At 51.6% G+C, this 15361-nt stretch overlaps 1 protein-coding gene across 1 annotated transcript in view; it reads right to left on the bottom strand.

Annotated features, from left to right (window-relative positions):
* Positions 1-14520, bottom strand: part of LOC311327105 (exosome RNA helicase MTR4-like) — a gene marked incomplete at both ends in the record, with an annotated part of 29418 nt that extends 14898 nt beyond the window's left edge. Inside the window, 4 exons of the mRNA XM_084460132.1 lie at positions 11529-11660; positions 11962-12079; positions 13758-13856; positions 14509-14520. Of these exons, the coding sequence (XP_084316258.1) occupies positions 11529-11660; positions 11962-12079; positions 13758-13856; positions 14509-14520 (361 nt within the window). The remainder of the gene's footprint in view (positions 1-11528; positions 11661-11961; positions 12080-13757; positions 13857-14508) is intronic.
* Positions 14521-15361: the final 841 nt, after the last annotated feature.

Consider the following 15361-nt stretch of genomic DNA (forward strand, 5'->3'; position numbering starts at 1 on the left):
TCATCTCTCCTCCCTCCCAGTCTCTCCTCTCTCCTGGTCTCATATCTCCTCCCTCCCAGTCTCTCCTCTCTCCTGGTCTCATCTCTCCTCCCTCCCAGTCTCTCCTCTCTCCTGGTCTCATCTCTCCTCTCTCCTGGTCTCATCTCTCCTCCCTCCCAGTCTCTCCTCTCTCCTGGTCTCATATCTCCTCCCTCCCAGTCTCTCCTCTCTCCTGGTCTCATATCTCCTCCCTCCCAGTCTCTCCTCTCTCCTGGTCTCATCTCTCCTCCCTCCCAGTCTCTCCTCTCTCCTGGTCTCATCTCTCCTCTCTCCTGGTCTCATCTCTCCTCCCTCCCAGTCTCTCCTCTCTCCTGGTCTCATCTCTCCTCTCTCCTGGTCTCATCTCTCCTCCCTCCAAGTCTCTCCTCTCTCCTGGTCTCATATCTCCTCCCTCCCAGTCTCTCCTCTCTCCTGGTCTCATCTCTCCTCCCTCCCAGTCTCTCCTCTCTCCTGGTCTCATCTCTTCTCTCTCCCAGTCTCTCCTGGTCTCTCCTCTCTCCTGGTCTCATCTCTTCTCCCTCCCAGTCTCTCCTCTCTCCTGGTCTCATCTCTTCTCCCTCCCAGTCTCTCCTCTCTCCTGGTCTCATATCTCCTCCCTCCCGGTCTCTCCTCTCTCCTGGTCTCATCTCTCCTCTCTCCTGGTCTCATCTCTCCTCTCTCCTGGTCTCCTCTCTCCTGGTCTCATCTCTCCTCTCTCCTGGTCTCATCTCTCCTCCCTCCCAGTCTCTCCTCTCTCCTGGTCTCATCTCTCCTCTCTCCTGGTCTCATCTCTTCTCCCTCCCAGTCTCTCCTCTCTCCTGGTCTCATCTCTCCTCCCTCCCAGTCTCTCCTCTCTCCTGGTCTCATCTCTCCTCTCTCCTGGTCTCATCTCTTCTCCCTCCCAGTCTCTCATCTCTCCTGGTCTCATCTCTCCTCTCTCCTGGTCTCATATCTCCTCCCTCCCAGTCTCTCCTCTCTCCTGGTCTCATCTCTCCTCCCTCCCAGTCTCTCCTCTCTCCTGGTCTCATCTCTCCTCCCTCCCAGTCTCTCCTCTCTCCTGGTCTCATCTCTCCTCTCTCCTGGTCTCATATCTCCTCCCTCCCAGTCTCTCCTCTCTCCTGGTCTCATCTCTCCTCCCTCCCAGTCTCTCCTCTCTCCTGGTCTCATCTCTTCTGCCTCCCAGTCTCTCCTCTCTCCTGGTCTCATCTCTCCTCTCTCCTGGTCTCATATCTCCTCCCTCCCAGTCTCTCCTCTCTCCTGGTCTCATCTCTCCTCTCTCCTGGTCTCATCTCTCCTCCCTCCTGGTCTCATCTCTTCTCCCTCCCAGTCTCTCCTCTCTCCTGGTCTCATCTCTCCTCCCTCCCAGTCTCTCCTCTCTCCTGGTCTCATATCTCCTCCCTCCCAGTCTCTCCTCTCTCCTGGTCTCATCTCTTCTCTCTCCTGGTCTCATCTCTCCTCCCTCCCAGTCTCTCCTCTCTCCTGGTCTCATCTCTTCTCTCTCCTGGTCTCTCCTCTCTCCTGGTCTCATCTCTTCTCCCTCCCAGTCTCTCCTCTCTCCTGGTCTCATCTCTTCTCTCTCCTGGTCTCTCCTGGTCTCATCTCTCCTCCCTCCCAGTCTCTCCTCTCTCCTGGTCTCATCTCTCCTCTCTCCTGGTCTCATCTCTCCTCTCTCCTGGTCTCATATCTCCTCCCTCCCAGTCTCTCCTCTCTCCTGGTCTCATATCTCCTCCCTCCCAGTCTCTCCTCTCTCCTGGTCTCATCTCTCCTCCCTCCCAGTCTCTCCTCTCTCCTGGTCTCATCTCTCCTCCCTCCCAGTCTCTCCTCTCTCCTGGTCTCATCTCTCCTCTCTCCTGGTCTCATCTCTCCTCCCTCCCAGTCTCTCCTCTCTCCTGGTCTCATATCTCCTCCCTCCCAGTCTCTCCTCTCTCCTGGTCTCATCTCTTCTCTCTCCCAGTCTCTCCTGGTCTCTCCTCTCTCCTGGTCTCATCTCTTCTCCCTCCCAGTCTCTCCTCTCTCCTGGTCTCATCTCTTCTCCCTCCCAGTCTCTCCTCTCTCCTGGTCTCATCTCTCCTCCCTCCCAGTCTCTCCTCTCTCCTGGTCTCATATCTCCTCCCTCCCAGTCTCTCCTCTCTCCTGGTCTCCTCTCTCCTGGTCTCATCTCTCCTCTCTCCTGGTCTCATCTCTCCTCTCTCCTGGTCTCCTCTCTCCTGGTCTCATCTCTCCTCTCTCCTGGTCTCATCTCTCCTCCCTCCCAGTCTCTCCTCTCTCCTGGTCTCATCTCTCCTCTCTCCTGGTCTCATCTCTTCTCCCTCCCAGTCTCTCCTCTCTCCTGGTCTCATCTCTCCTCTCTCCTGGTCTCATCTCTTCTCCCTCCCAGTCTCTCATCTCTCCTGGTCTCATCTCTCCTCTCTCCTGGTCTCATATCTCCTCCCTCCCAGTCTCTCCTCTCTCCTGGTCTCATCTCTCCTCCCTCCCAGTCTCTCCTCTCTCCTGGTCTCATCTCTCCTCCCTCCCAGTCTCTCCTCTCTCCTGGTCTCATCTCTCCTCTCTCCTGGTCTCATCTCTTCTCCCTCCCAGTCTCTCCTCTCTCCTGGTCTCATCTCTCCTCCCTCCCAGTCTCTCCTCTCTCCTGGTCTCATCTCTCCTCTCTCCTGGTCTCATCTCTTCTCCCTCCCAGTCTCTCATCTCTCCTGGTCTCATCTCTCCTCTCTCCTGGTCTCATCTCTCCTCTCTCCTGGTCTCATCTCTCCTCTCTCCTGGTCTCATCTCTCCTCCCTCCCAGTCTCTCCTCTCTCCTGGTCTCATATCTCCTCCCTCCCAGTCTCTCCTCTCTCCTGGTCTCATCTCTCCTCCCTCCCAGTCTCTCCTCTCTCCTGGTCTCATCTCTCCTCCCTCCCAGTCTCTCCTCTCTCCTGGTCTCATCTCTTCTCTCTCCTGGTCTCTCCTCTCTCCTGGTCTCATCTCTTCTCCCTCCCAGTCTCTCCTCTCTCCTGGTCTCATCTCTCCTCTCTCCCAGTCTCTCCTCTCTCCTGGTCTCATATCTCCTCCCTCCCAGTCTCTCCTCTCTCCTGGTCTCATCTCTTCTCCCTCCCAGTCTCTCCTCTCTCCTGGTCTCATCTCTTCTCTCTCCCAGTCTCTCCTGGTCTCTCCTCTCTCCTGGTCTCATCTCTTCTCCCTCCCAGTCTCTCCTCTCTCCTGGTCTCATCTCTTCTCTCTCCCAGTCTCTCCTCTCTCCTGGTCTCATATCTCCTCCCTCCCAGTCTCTCCTCTCTCCTGGTCTCATCTCTCCTCTCTCCTGGTCTCATCTCTCCTCCCTCCCAGTCTCTCCTCTCTCCTGGTCTCATCTCTTCTCCCTCCCAGTCTCTCCTCTCTCCTGGTCTCATATCTCCTCCCTCCCAGTCTCTCCTCTCTCCTGGTCTCATATCTCCTCCCTCCCAGTCTCTCCTCTCTCCTGGTCTCATCTCTCCTCCCTCCCAGTCTCTCCTCTCTCCTGGTCTCATCTCTCCTCTCTCCTGGTCTCATCTCTCCTCCCTCCCAGTCTCTCCTCTCTCCTGGTCTCATCACTCCTGGTCTCCTCTCTCCTGGTCTCCTCTCTCCTGGTCTCATCTCTCCTCTCTCCTGGTCTCATCTCTCCTCCCTCCCAGTCTCTCCTCTCTCCTGGTCTCCTCTCTCCTGGTCTCATCTCTCCTCCCTCCCAGTCTCTCCTCTCTCCTGGTCTCATCTCTCCTCCCTCCCAGTCTCCCCTCTCTCCTGGTCTCATATCTCCTCCCTCCCGGTCTCATCTCTCCTCTCTCCTGGTCCCAGTCTCTCCTCTCTCCTGGTCTCATCTCTTCTCCCTCCCAGTCTCTCCTCTCTCCTGGTCTCATATCTCCTCTCTCCTGGTCTCATCTCTCCTCTCTCCTGGTCTCATCTCTTCTCTCTCCTGGTCTCATCTCTCCTCCCTCCTGGTCTCTCCTCTCTCCTGGTCTCATCTCTCCTCTCTCCTGGTCTCATCTCTCCTCCCTCCCAGTCTCTCCTCTCTCCTGGTCTCATCTCTCCTCTCTCCTGGTCTCATCTCTTCTCTCTCCTGGTCTCATCTCTCCTGGTCTCATCTCTCCTCTCTCCTGGTCTCATCTCTTCTCCCTCCTGGTCTCTCCTCTCTCCTGGTCTCATATCTCCTCTCTCCCAGTCTCTCCTCTCTCCTGGTCTCATCTCTCCTCCCTCCCAGTCTCTCCTCTCTCCTGGTCTCATCTCTCCTCCCTCCCAGTCTCTCCTCTCTCCTGGTCTCATCTCTCCTCCCTCCCAGTCTCTCCTCTCTCCTGGTCTCATCTCTTCTCTCTCCTGGTCTCTCCTCTCTCCTGGTCTCATCTCTCCTCTCTCCTGGTCTCTCCTCTCTCTCTCTCCTGGTCTCATCTCTCCTCCCTCCCAGTCTCTCCTCTCTCCTGGTCTCATCTCTCCTCTCTCCTGGTCTCTCATCTCTCCTCTCTCCTGGTCTCATATCTCCTCTCTCCTGGTCTCATATCTCCTCCCTCCCAGTCTCTCCTCTCTCCTGGTCTCATATCTCCTCCCTCCCCAGTCTCTCCTCTCTCCTGGTCTCATCTCTTCTTCTCCCTCCCAGTCTCTCCTGGTCTCTCCTCTCTCCTGGTCTCATATCTCCTCCCTCCCAGTCTCTCCTCTCTCCTGGTCTCATATCTCCTCCCTCCCAGTCTCTCCTCTCTCCTGGTCTCATCTCTTCTCCCTCCCAGTCTCTCCTCTCTCCTGGTCTCTCTCCTGGTCTCATCTCTTCTCCCTCCCAGTATCTCCTCTCTCCTGGTCTCATCTCTCCTCCCTCCCAGTCTCTCCTCTCTCCTGGTCTCATCTCTCCTCCCTCCCAGTCTCTCCTCTCTCCTGGTCTCATCTCTCCTCCCTCCCAGTCTCTCCTCTCTCCTGGTCTCATCTCTTCTCCCTCCCAGTCTCTCCTCTCTCCTGGTCTCATCTCTCCTCCCTCCCAGTCTCTCCTCTCTCCTGGTCTCATCTCTCCTCCCTCCCAGTCTCTCCTCTCTCCTGGTCTCATCTCTTCTCCCTCCCAGTCTCTCCTCTCTCCTGGTCTCATCTCTCCTCCCTCCCAGTCTCTCCTCTCTCCTGGTCTCATCTCTCCTCCCTCCCAGTCTCTCCTCTCTCCTGGTCTCATCTCTTCTCCCTCCCAGTCTCTCCTCTCTCCTGGTCTCTCTCCTGGTCTCATCTCTTCTCCCTCCCAGTATCTCCTCTCTCCTGGTCTCATCTCTCCTCCCTCCCAGTCTCTCCTCTCTCCTGGTCTCATCTCTTCTCCCTCCCAGTCTCTCCTGGTCTCATCTCTCCTCCCTCCCAGTCTCTCCTCTCTCCTGGTCTCATCTCTCCTCCCTCCCAGTCTCTCCTCTCTCCTGGTCTCATCTCTTCTCCCTCCCAGTCTCTCCTCTCTCCTGGTCTCATCTCTCCTCCCTCCCAGTCTCTCCTCTCTCCTGGTCTCATCTCTCCTCTCTCCCAGTCTCTCCTGGTCTCATCTCTCCTCTCTCCCAGTCTCTCCTGGTCTCATCTCTCCTCTCTCCCAGTCTGATAGAACCACATTGAGGTTTGGACGGGGTGGAGATGATTCACTAGCATGTGTGTGTGTCTCTACCTGCCTGTCTTTGTATGTGTCTGCCAGCTTGCATACCCACCCACTCAAGAGTCTGGGGAGGCTTTGTAAAGCATCAAACCTGTCTATCAGTCTGGTAACGAGAACATTGGGTGCCCTCCCTCCTACTTAAATCTCACTCACACACACACACACACACACACACACACACACACACACACACACACACACACACACACACACACACACACACACACACACACACACACACACACACACACACACACACACACACACACACACACACACACACACACACACACACACACACACACACACACCAAGGCACACACACACCAAGGTTATTATAGTTAACGAACTAAAAAACTAAAACTAGGTGTGAAAAAACATTTTAGTTAACTGAAATAAAAAGACTTTAGACTTTACTAAAAAACGATAACTAACTAAAACTGCATTGTGTGTTTACAAAACTAACTAAAATAAACTACAATTATTGAGAAAATGTCCTTAGTTTTAGTCTTTTTCATTTCATACATAAGCCTAGTATTTTGGGTGGATATGAAATCTATCCTCCATGTTCTTTAGCTGTGCCCCTGCGCAGGAGTAACCTGACGTGCGCCAGATGGTTTGTTTCACACAGAGTGAAACAACGTGAGCTCACGAGATCAGGATGGTCTCACGAGGCTAGCGCAGAAGAATAAAAAAACTAAAACTAATACTGAAACTAATAAAAACGAAACTAAAACGAAGCATTTTCAAAAAATAAAAACGAAACGAAACTAGCAAACCTGCTTTAAAACTAATCAAAACTAATCTGAAATTGAAAACAAAAAGTTCAAACGATATAAAAATAAAAACTAATGAAAAAAGCAAAACTATTATAACCTTGACACACACACACTCACACACTCACACACTCACACACACACACGAAATCGGTAGGAAATGCAGCAAGACTCCCTGTTGCCTGCGTTAACCAATTAGTGTTGGTGCTGGTCGTGTTTATCATCTCAGAGGGCCAGGACCTAGCCAGACAAACTGGCACTCATAGGGCCTTATAAGGTCATTCCTCTCCAGACAGGAAGTCTAATGTCATGCATAGGGCAGTGCTGCAGTATGTAGACCTGTGATAACACAAGAGTGAATGTTCTCAAGATAGTGATGTTCTCAAGATAGTGATGTTATCCGTGTTGCTCCTTCTGTGTGTGTGTTTGGTAGGTATTAGGGCTGCACAATTACTCATATATTAAAGGAATAGTAAAGGGAAAATGCATGTTTAGCCCTGTTTTAAGGTTACTTATGATCATATACAATGGTTCAGATCAAAACGTTGACAAAACTAACACTTTTGAGAAAGTCTGATAATTGCTCTACCGCCGTTTAGGTCATACAATGGATGTGGGTGGGCACCTTGAAAAAAATGTTTTTATTATCAGACTTTCTCAAAGGTGCTAGTTTTGTCAACGTTTTGATCTGAACCATTGTATATGATCATAAGTAACCTTCAAACAGGGCTAAACATGCATTTTCCCTTTACTACTCCTTTAATCTTAATCGCCATTTTAGCCTCTGTGACATACTAATCGTGAAAGGCTGTGAGTAATGCATTCCTTTGAAGTCGCCCCACTGCATTAAATATCACAAATTCTTGATTTTTAACAGCTTTACTCAGCATGTGAGAGCACTACTAACCACAATGCCTTGGGTGTGCTTCTTAAAGCACCAAGCCTGAAATTCCTGCTTGCTAGGAAACTCTAAGTGGTGGTTAGTGAAGTCGTCCCTAGGAGGTAGCTGGAAATGACACGATGCATCTTTGCGTAGGCGTTTGGGGGTCAGCTACCTGCTGGAGAGGACTGGAGCCACCACTTAGACATCTTGACTAGCCACCTCCAGGTGACGACTTGACGAGCCACCACTTAAGAAATCCTGTGCCTTTCTGTTCTCCCCGTGTTCGCAAGGGGTTCCCCCATAAAGAACCCAATATGAAGAACATGCAGAAGAACAGATGGCTAACGCTGTCGGTCCCTGGCGAGGACGGACAGGAGCGCTTGGTTAGTTCACCGGGCGCGGCCCACACACGCTGTCAGCTCCCAGCTGCCCTTGGGGGAAGGACGTCAGGATGGGTGAAGTGCAGAAAACATTTTATCGGAGATCCTAAATACATGTGTGTGTGTGTGTGTGTGTTCTCATATGCCACCCATTTGCATGTGTGTTATGAGTGTGCTGTATGTATGCCAGTCTGCGCGCTGTGCGCATGCGTGCTGGAGCAAGTGGGGAAGCTATTTCGTTTCTAAAGACGTTTCTAAAGATCATATTAAAAAGGCATGTGAAAAACCACAACAAGCCCTCGCTCTATGTAAGCACAACTAGCGATTCATAAAGACAGATTGATGAAAACAACCGTTTCGCGGCAGAAAATAGATTTTTTAGAAGCTGCATTCTCAGTGCCCCGTCCGCCGCCATTACATGGATATACTTGGCTCGCGCTGGATTTTAAATTTCTTCTACAGGCCTCCGAATTACACCAAAGTTATCTCGTGAGTCAAACGTCTTATAATATGCTGTAAATAAGGTCCAGGTTGTCAAAAATGAGCATTCTCCTTTAAGTAAACAGTCGGTTTTTTTGCTCCACTGTCAAGATGTGCTGGTGGGCTAAGACCACTCACCTGCCTTGTGATTTATAGAGGACAGGCCAACCATTCGTTTTAGACCCTGGCTGTTACTGGAGCTATTTGTTGTGCAGTAAAAGAACACTTAAGACTGATATAGTGGAGGAAAGAAGGCAGGGAACCCTTCTCCCCTCTACCCTAGCCTGCTCATTAGCAAGAGCAATTTGAGGTTCTGCGTCTTGCCCACGGACACGTCAACATGTGGACAGGAGCCGGGATTCGAGCTGCCAGCCCTATGATCATTGGACGACGCGCTCTACCTCCTGAGCCTGACTAAGAAGGGAGCTGCTGGCCCCGAGTCATTTGAGTATTCAACTATTCGGTCGGTATGTTAGGTTGGTATTCGAGGCCAATTCAGTATTCTTAGGAGTCCTCCTGGGGCGCCCCGGTAGCTCACCGGGTAAGGCGCGCACCATATGAAGGCTAGTCCTTCGCGCGGCGGACCAGGGTTCGATTCCAGGCTCGGGTCCTGTGCCGCATGTCCTCCCCTCTCTCTCTCTCCCACGTTTCCTGTCTCTCTACACTGTCCTATACCATTAAAGCTGAAAAGCCCTAAAAAATATCTTTAAAAAAAAAAAGTCCTCCTTGTCACAAGTATATATTGTATACAAGTATACAATTCTGCCATCTACTGGAACCATTTAGATTTTGTTTTGAGAATAGGTACTCCTTCGGAAACACCGAAGAGTATTCAAAGACTGTAAAATGGGCTGGAACATCAGGCCCAAGAGTCAGACATGAGAGACATGAGGCCTACGGGGGCAGATCCGGCCCAAGAGTCAGACATGAGATGAGGCCTACGGGGGCAGATCCGGCCCAAGCACCTGGGACAGGCCGGGAAGATAGTAATAAGCGGATCCCTCTAAAAAAAACGGATGGATGGATGAATAATGAATGGTCCACACACACATGGAACTGACAAGGGCCCGGCTAGCTCTGGGAAAGTGATAAGAACCCGGCTCAGGCCTGGCGCTCATCAGAAGTGCAGGAATCAAAGGAGCTGTGTTGGAAGGACTGCCTTAGAAACAGCCTTTAAAGTGTGTAAAGATGTGAATAACAGGCTTAAAAGCAGAATATGTCATCAATTAGTAACACTGCTTAGAGTTGAATATCATTTATTGGAAATGTAATCACTTAAAGGAGAAGTAGACATTTAGAAGTCATGTATCTGTTCTTAGTCAAGATCAATTATGTAACCTTCCACCCTGCCCTCCTGGAAGGAGGTTCAAAAAACAGCTCGTGAGGAGGGAGAGGCACTTCTTTCCACCAAAAGGGGAATGGAGGAAGTCAAAATTCTTTCCATCATCAACAGAGGAATGGAGGAAGTCAGACGTTCTTCTTTCCATCAACAGGGGCGTGGAAGGAGTCAGAGGCTGGAGACCTGGGATCTATTCTCTCTCATGTTTTTCTTTTGTAACCTGTATTTTTCATGTAACTGGATTATCTGTATAACACCAAATTTTATATAAAGATGTTACCCTTGCATCAGATATTTTCTCCTCGCCTTTATTGGTTTGGTGAGTATTTAAATATCTCTCGAGTCATTGAATTGATGATTGAGATTTAGGTTAAAGGTCTTACAGCAGGGCGATTAGGCCCGTCCGCCCAGGTCCACTAAAGAGGGCGTAACCTTGACCTTTCCTCCGCAGAGGGAGGTTGAAGAGGAATGCGTGTGTGTGAGTCGACACTGAGGAGTTGACCTTTGAACTGTGAGCACGAACAGAGGTCTAAATCAAGTGGCACCGCTCTGACAGAGAGCGCATTGGAGCACACACACTTTTTGGAGAGAGAATTGGGAGAAGCATTTTAAGAGACGCTGTGACTGATTGACTCGTGTGATGGTATTTTAAGCAAGAACATATTAGATTCATGAGCCACGGATAACAATAAAACCTGGTGGTGAGGTTCTAGAAGCCGTGGGAGGGACTTCACATAATAAGCCATCACCTTGAGGTCAATAGGTCAGTAGCCTACTCTTCAACAGAATGCATGCACTGAAGAATCTAGGGAGAAATGTCTAACATCTACAGAGTATTACTGCCATGTATTTGATTTAATGTGCTTGTTTGTTTTCCCGTGGACACTGTGTAGTCGATAGAGTGAGGTAGACAGCTGATGCTGCTGTGGCCTTTCGGGGTAGTGGGTGTCAAGAGGTCACACTTAGGCCACAGGGAGGGCCTCTCCTCTGGGGTATCAATAACATCTCTATGGGACACTATAAACAGACAACCCAGACTGACAACCAATGGTGAAGAAGATATCATGTTATGGTGACAGGCGACATCTGTATGGTCACTCCTCCACCACTCCTGGGCGCCACTAGGCCCTAAACGGGCAGGCCTGGGGGTGGGCCGAGAGAGCACCATTTAACGTCTCAACCAAACCTTGAGACTTCGATTTGGAAACGGTAGGCAACTCGGACGGACCGATTGGCTGCTCCCAGCAGGCAGACACGCTGATAACACCATGCGTGGAGGGAAGTCTAAGACCTTGACTTCGCGCCACAGCCGCAGCCAGCAGAGAAGCAGGGAGAGAGAGAGACGAGGGAAACATCCCAGAGAAGCAGGGAGAGAGAGAGACGAGGGAAACATCCCAGAGAAGCAGGGAGAGAGAGAGACGAGGGAAACATCCCAGAGAAGCAGGGAGAGAGAGAGACTAGGGAAACATCCCAGAGAAGCAGGGAGAGAGAGAGACGAGGGAAACATCCCAGAGAAGCAGGGAGAGAGAGAGAGACGAGGGAAACATCCCAGTTTTCCATGTGATGTATCTTTGTACAATAAATCTATCATCCGTCGTCGCTTCCAATCCCGCATTGGGTGATTTCATCAATGACTATCACAACAAGAAGGCTATTAACATCGTGGTTCATAATTAGATTTGCTGCAACTCTTATCGAGGCTTACAAAAAAATTACACAACGCAGAGCAACAGAAGAAGAAGTACGCCAAAAGTAGGAGTGTGTGTGTGGGTGTGTATGGTAGGCGTGCGTGTGTGTGGGTGTGTGTGTGTGTGTGTGTGTATGGTAGGCGTGTGTGTGTGTGTATGGTAGGCATGTGTGTGTGTATGTTAGGCATGCGTGTGTGTATGGTAGGCGTGTGTGTGTGTGTGTATGGTAGGCATGTGTGTGTGTATGGTAGGCGTGTGTGTGTGTGTATGGTAGGCGTGTGTGTGTGTGTGTGTGTGTGTATGTGTGTGTGTGTGTGGTGTGTGTGAGAGTGTGTGTGTGTGTGCGTGTGTGTGTGGCGTACCGGTGTTGAAGTCCAGCTTGGAGACCTGCAGGGCGTAGGCCTCACACTCCTTCTTACTGAAGCTGAAGATGATGACCGGCTGGAAGTTCCTCTCCATGATCATCTTCACTATCTTGAACACGTTAGACGGCCCTGGGAGGGAGAGACACACACACGCACACGCACACGCACACGCACACGCACACGCACACGCGCACACACACACGTTACTCATTTAGCTGACGCTTTTATCCAAAGCCACTTAAAATAATTGCACTTAATGTAGGAAAAGCCAATGTACTACTACTACTACCAGAACTCACATGTGCATCTCCTTTCTAAAACCACACACACACACGCACGCACACACACACACATACACACACAGACACACACAGACACACACAGACACACACACTTTACCATGACGTCACAGTCATAGCCCCCGTCGTACCTTTAGTCCCGCCCCTGCGTCCTTTGGGGTCCCACTTCCCTCCTCCGCTGCCCCCAGGGTCTCCAGTGTCCCTCAGCACCTGCATGGCTGTGTTGAAGTTGTCCTCCCGGAACTCCCCCTGACACAGACCAGATTAGATTAGACCAGACCAGATTAGACCAGACCAGACCAGACCAGACCAGACCAGACCATATTAGACCAGACGAGATTAGACTAGACCAGATTAGACCAGACCAGATTAGACCAGACCAGATTAGACCAGACCAGACCAGATTAGACCAGACCAGATTAGACCAGACCAGACGAGACCAGACCAGACCAGATTAGACCAGACCAGACCAGACCAGACCAGACCATATTAGACCAGACGAGATTAGACTAGACCAGATTAGACCAGACCAGATTAGACCAGATTAGACCAGACCAGATTAGACCAGACCAGACCAGATTAGACCAGACCAGATTAGACCAGACCAGACGAGACCAGACCAGACCAGATTAGACCAGACCAGATTAGACCAGATTAGACCAGACCAGATTAGACCAGATTAGACCAGACCACACCATATTAGACCAGACGAGATTAGACTAGACCAGACCAGATAAAACCAGATTAGACTAGATTAGACCAGACCAGATTAGATTAGACCAGATTAGATTAGACCAGATTAGATTAGACCAGATTAGACCAGATTAGACCAGACTAGACCAGACCAGATTAGACCAGACCACATTAGACCAGACTAGACCAGACCAGACCACATTAGACCAGATTAGACCAGACTAGACCAGACCAGATTAGACCAGACCACATCAGACAAGACTAGATGCTAGAGGCATGCTGTGTCCTGGTGTAGACTGACTAGTAAACCAGCATGTTGTGTCCTGGTGTAGACTGACTCAGTAAACCAGCATGTTGTGTCCTGGTGTAGACTGACTCAGACCAGCAAGCTGTGTCCTGGTGTAGACTGACTCAGACCAGCATGCTGTGTCATGGGCTGCGTTCCGAATCGCCTACTACCCTACTATATAGTATGCAAAAACAGGATGTAGTATGTCCCAATACATAGTATGCCACATGCAGTATGGCAAAAATACCAGGATGTCCTACTACATCCGGTCGTATTTTGCAGTATGCAAGCCAGCAGGCTTTTCTGACCCACAATCCTGTGCGCAGCGGAAATGTGCGTCACATGTGCGAGTCGTGACAGCTGTAGACGAATGTCGCGTTATGGACAGCGACGGATGTGGGCAAATTTCAAGGCGCGATGTTATGACAAGGTAGTATGTCCCAATTGGATGCCTACTGCTTGCAAAGTACGTACTTTCTAAGGGCAGCTGTAGTAGGTACTGGTAGTAAGTAGTAGAAGTATGCGGTTCGGAACGCAGCCACGGTGTAGACTGACTCGGTAAACCAGGCATGAATTATAGAGTAGAGTTGTACTAGCTCAGCAGCGTACGCCATCGCCAAACCAGGTCAGAGCAGAGGGCTGCCTGCATGTGTTTATGTGTGCGGGCCAATGATGTGTACTTCTGTGTGCGTGTGTGTGCGTGTGTGAGCCTATGATGTGTACTTGTGTGTGCGTGTGAGAGCCTATGATGTGTACTTCTGTGTGCGTGTGTGAGCCTATGATGTGTACTTCTGTGTGCGTGTGTGAGCCTATGATGTGTACTTGTGTGTGTGAGCCTATGATGTGTACTTCTGTGTCTGAGTGTGAGCCAATGATGTGTACTTCTGTGTGCGTGTGTGAGCCTATGATGTGTACTTCTGTGTGCGCGAGCCTGTGTGTCCTTACGTTCTCATCGACCACCAGGTGGAGTCCGTCGCCCCCTGCTGGGAAGATGTAGTGTTGCAGGGGAGTGGGCCTGAAGTCTGTGTAAACCACATGGCAGGGCTGTGGGACCAGGAGAGACGACACATGACATGCAGATACAGACATGCAGATACAGTTATCATCACAGAGCCCTAGGACCCTTCCGTCCAGCCCGATCCCTCTAGTCCCGTCCCTCTAGTTCTATATCTCTAGTCCCGTCCCTCTAGTCCCGTCCCTCTAGTCCCGTCCCTCTAGTCCCATCCCTCTAGTCCTCTAGTCCCGTCCCTCTAGTCCTCTAGTCCCCTCCCTCTAGTCCCATCCCTCTAGTCCCGTCCCTCTAGTCCTCTAGTCCCCTCCCTCTAGTCCTCTAGTCCCCTCCCTCTAGTCCCATCCCTCTAGTCCCGTCCCTCTAGTCCCCTCCCTCTAGTCCCCTCCCTCTAGTCCCGTCCCTCTAGTCCCGTCCCTCTAGTCCCCTCCCTCTAGTCCCCTCCCTCTAGTCCTCTAGTCCCCTCCCTCTAGTCCCCTCCCTCTAGTCCCCTCCCTCTAGTCCTCTAGTCCCCTCCCTCTAGTCCCCTCCCTCTAGTCCCATCCCTCTAGTCCCATCCCTCTAGTCCTCTAGTCCCCTCCCTCTAGTCCCATCCCTCTAGTCCCCTCCCTCTAGTCCCATCCCTCTAGTCCCCTCCCTCTAGTCCTCTAGTCCCCTCCCTCTAGTCCCATCCCTCTAGTCCCGTACCTCTAGTCCCATCCCTCTAGTCCCCTCCCTCTAGTCCCCTCCCTCTAGTCCCCTCCCTCTAGTCCCCTCCCTCTAGTCCTCTAGTCCCATCCCTCTAGTCCTCTAGTCCCGTCCCTCTAGTCCCGTCCCTCTAGTCCTCTAGTCCCATCCCTCTAGTCCCGTCCCTCTAGTCCTCTAGTCCCATCCCTCTAGTCCTCTAGTCCCATCCCTCTAGTCCCGTCCCTCTAGTCCGTCCCTCTAGTCCCGTCCCTCTAGTCCCGTCCCTCTAGTCCCGTCCCTCTATCCCTCTAGTCCCATCCCTCTAGTCCCGTCCCTCTAGTCCCGTCCCTCTAGTCCCGTCCCTCTATCCCTCTAGTCCCATCCTCTAGTCCCATCCTCTAGTCCCATCCCTCTAGTCCCATCCCTCTAGTCCCCTCCCTCTAGTCCTCTAGTCCCGTCCCTCTAGTCCCGTCCCTCTAGTCCCGTCCCTCTAGTCCCGTCCCTCTATCCCTCTAGTCCCATCCCTCTAGTCCCGTCCCTCTAGTCCCGTCCCTCTAGTCCCGTCCCTCTATCCCTCTAGTCCCATCCTCTAGTCCCATCCTCTAGTCCCATCCTCTAGTCCCATCCCTCTAGTCCCCTCCCTCTAGTCCTCTAGTCCCATCCCTCTAGTCCTCTAGTCCCATCCTCTAGTCCCATCCCTCTAGTCCCGTCCCTCTAGTCCCGTCCCTCTAGTCCCGTCCCTCTATCCCTCTAGTCCCATCCCTCTAGTCCCGTCCCTCTAGTCCCGTCCCTCTAGTCCCGTCCCTCTATCCCTCTAGTCCCGTCCCTCTATCCCTCTAGTCCCATCCTCTAGTCCCCTCCCTCTAGTCCCCTC

The sequence above is a fragment of the Borostomias antarcticus genome (assembly GCF_949987555.1).
Source record: "Borostomias antarcticus genome assembly, chromosome: 30".
Classification (NCBI taxonomy): Eukaryota; Metazoa; Chordata; class Actinopteri; order Stomiiformes; family Stomiidae; genus Borostomias; species Borostomias antarcticus.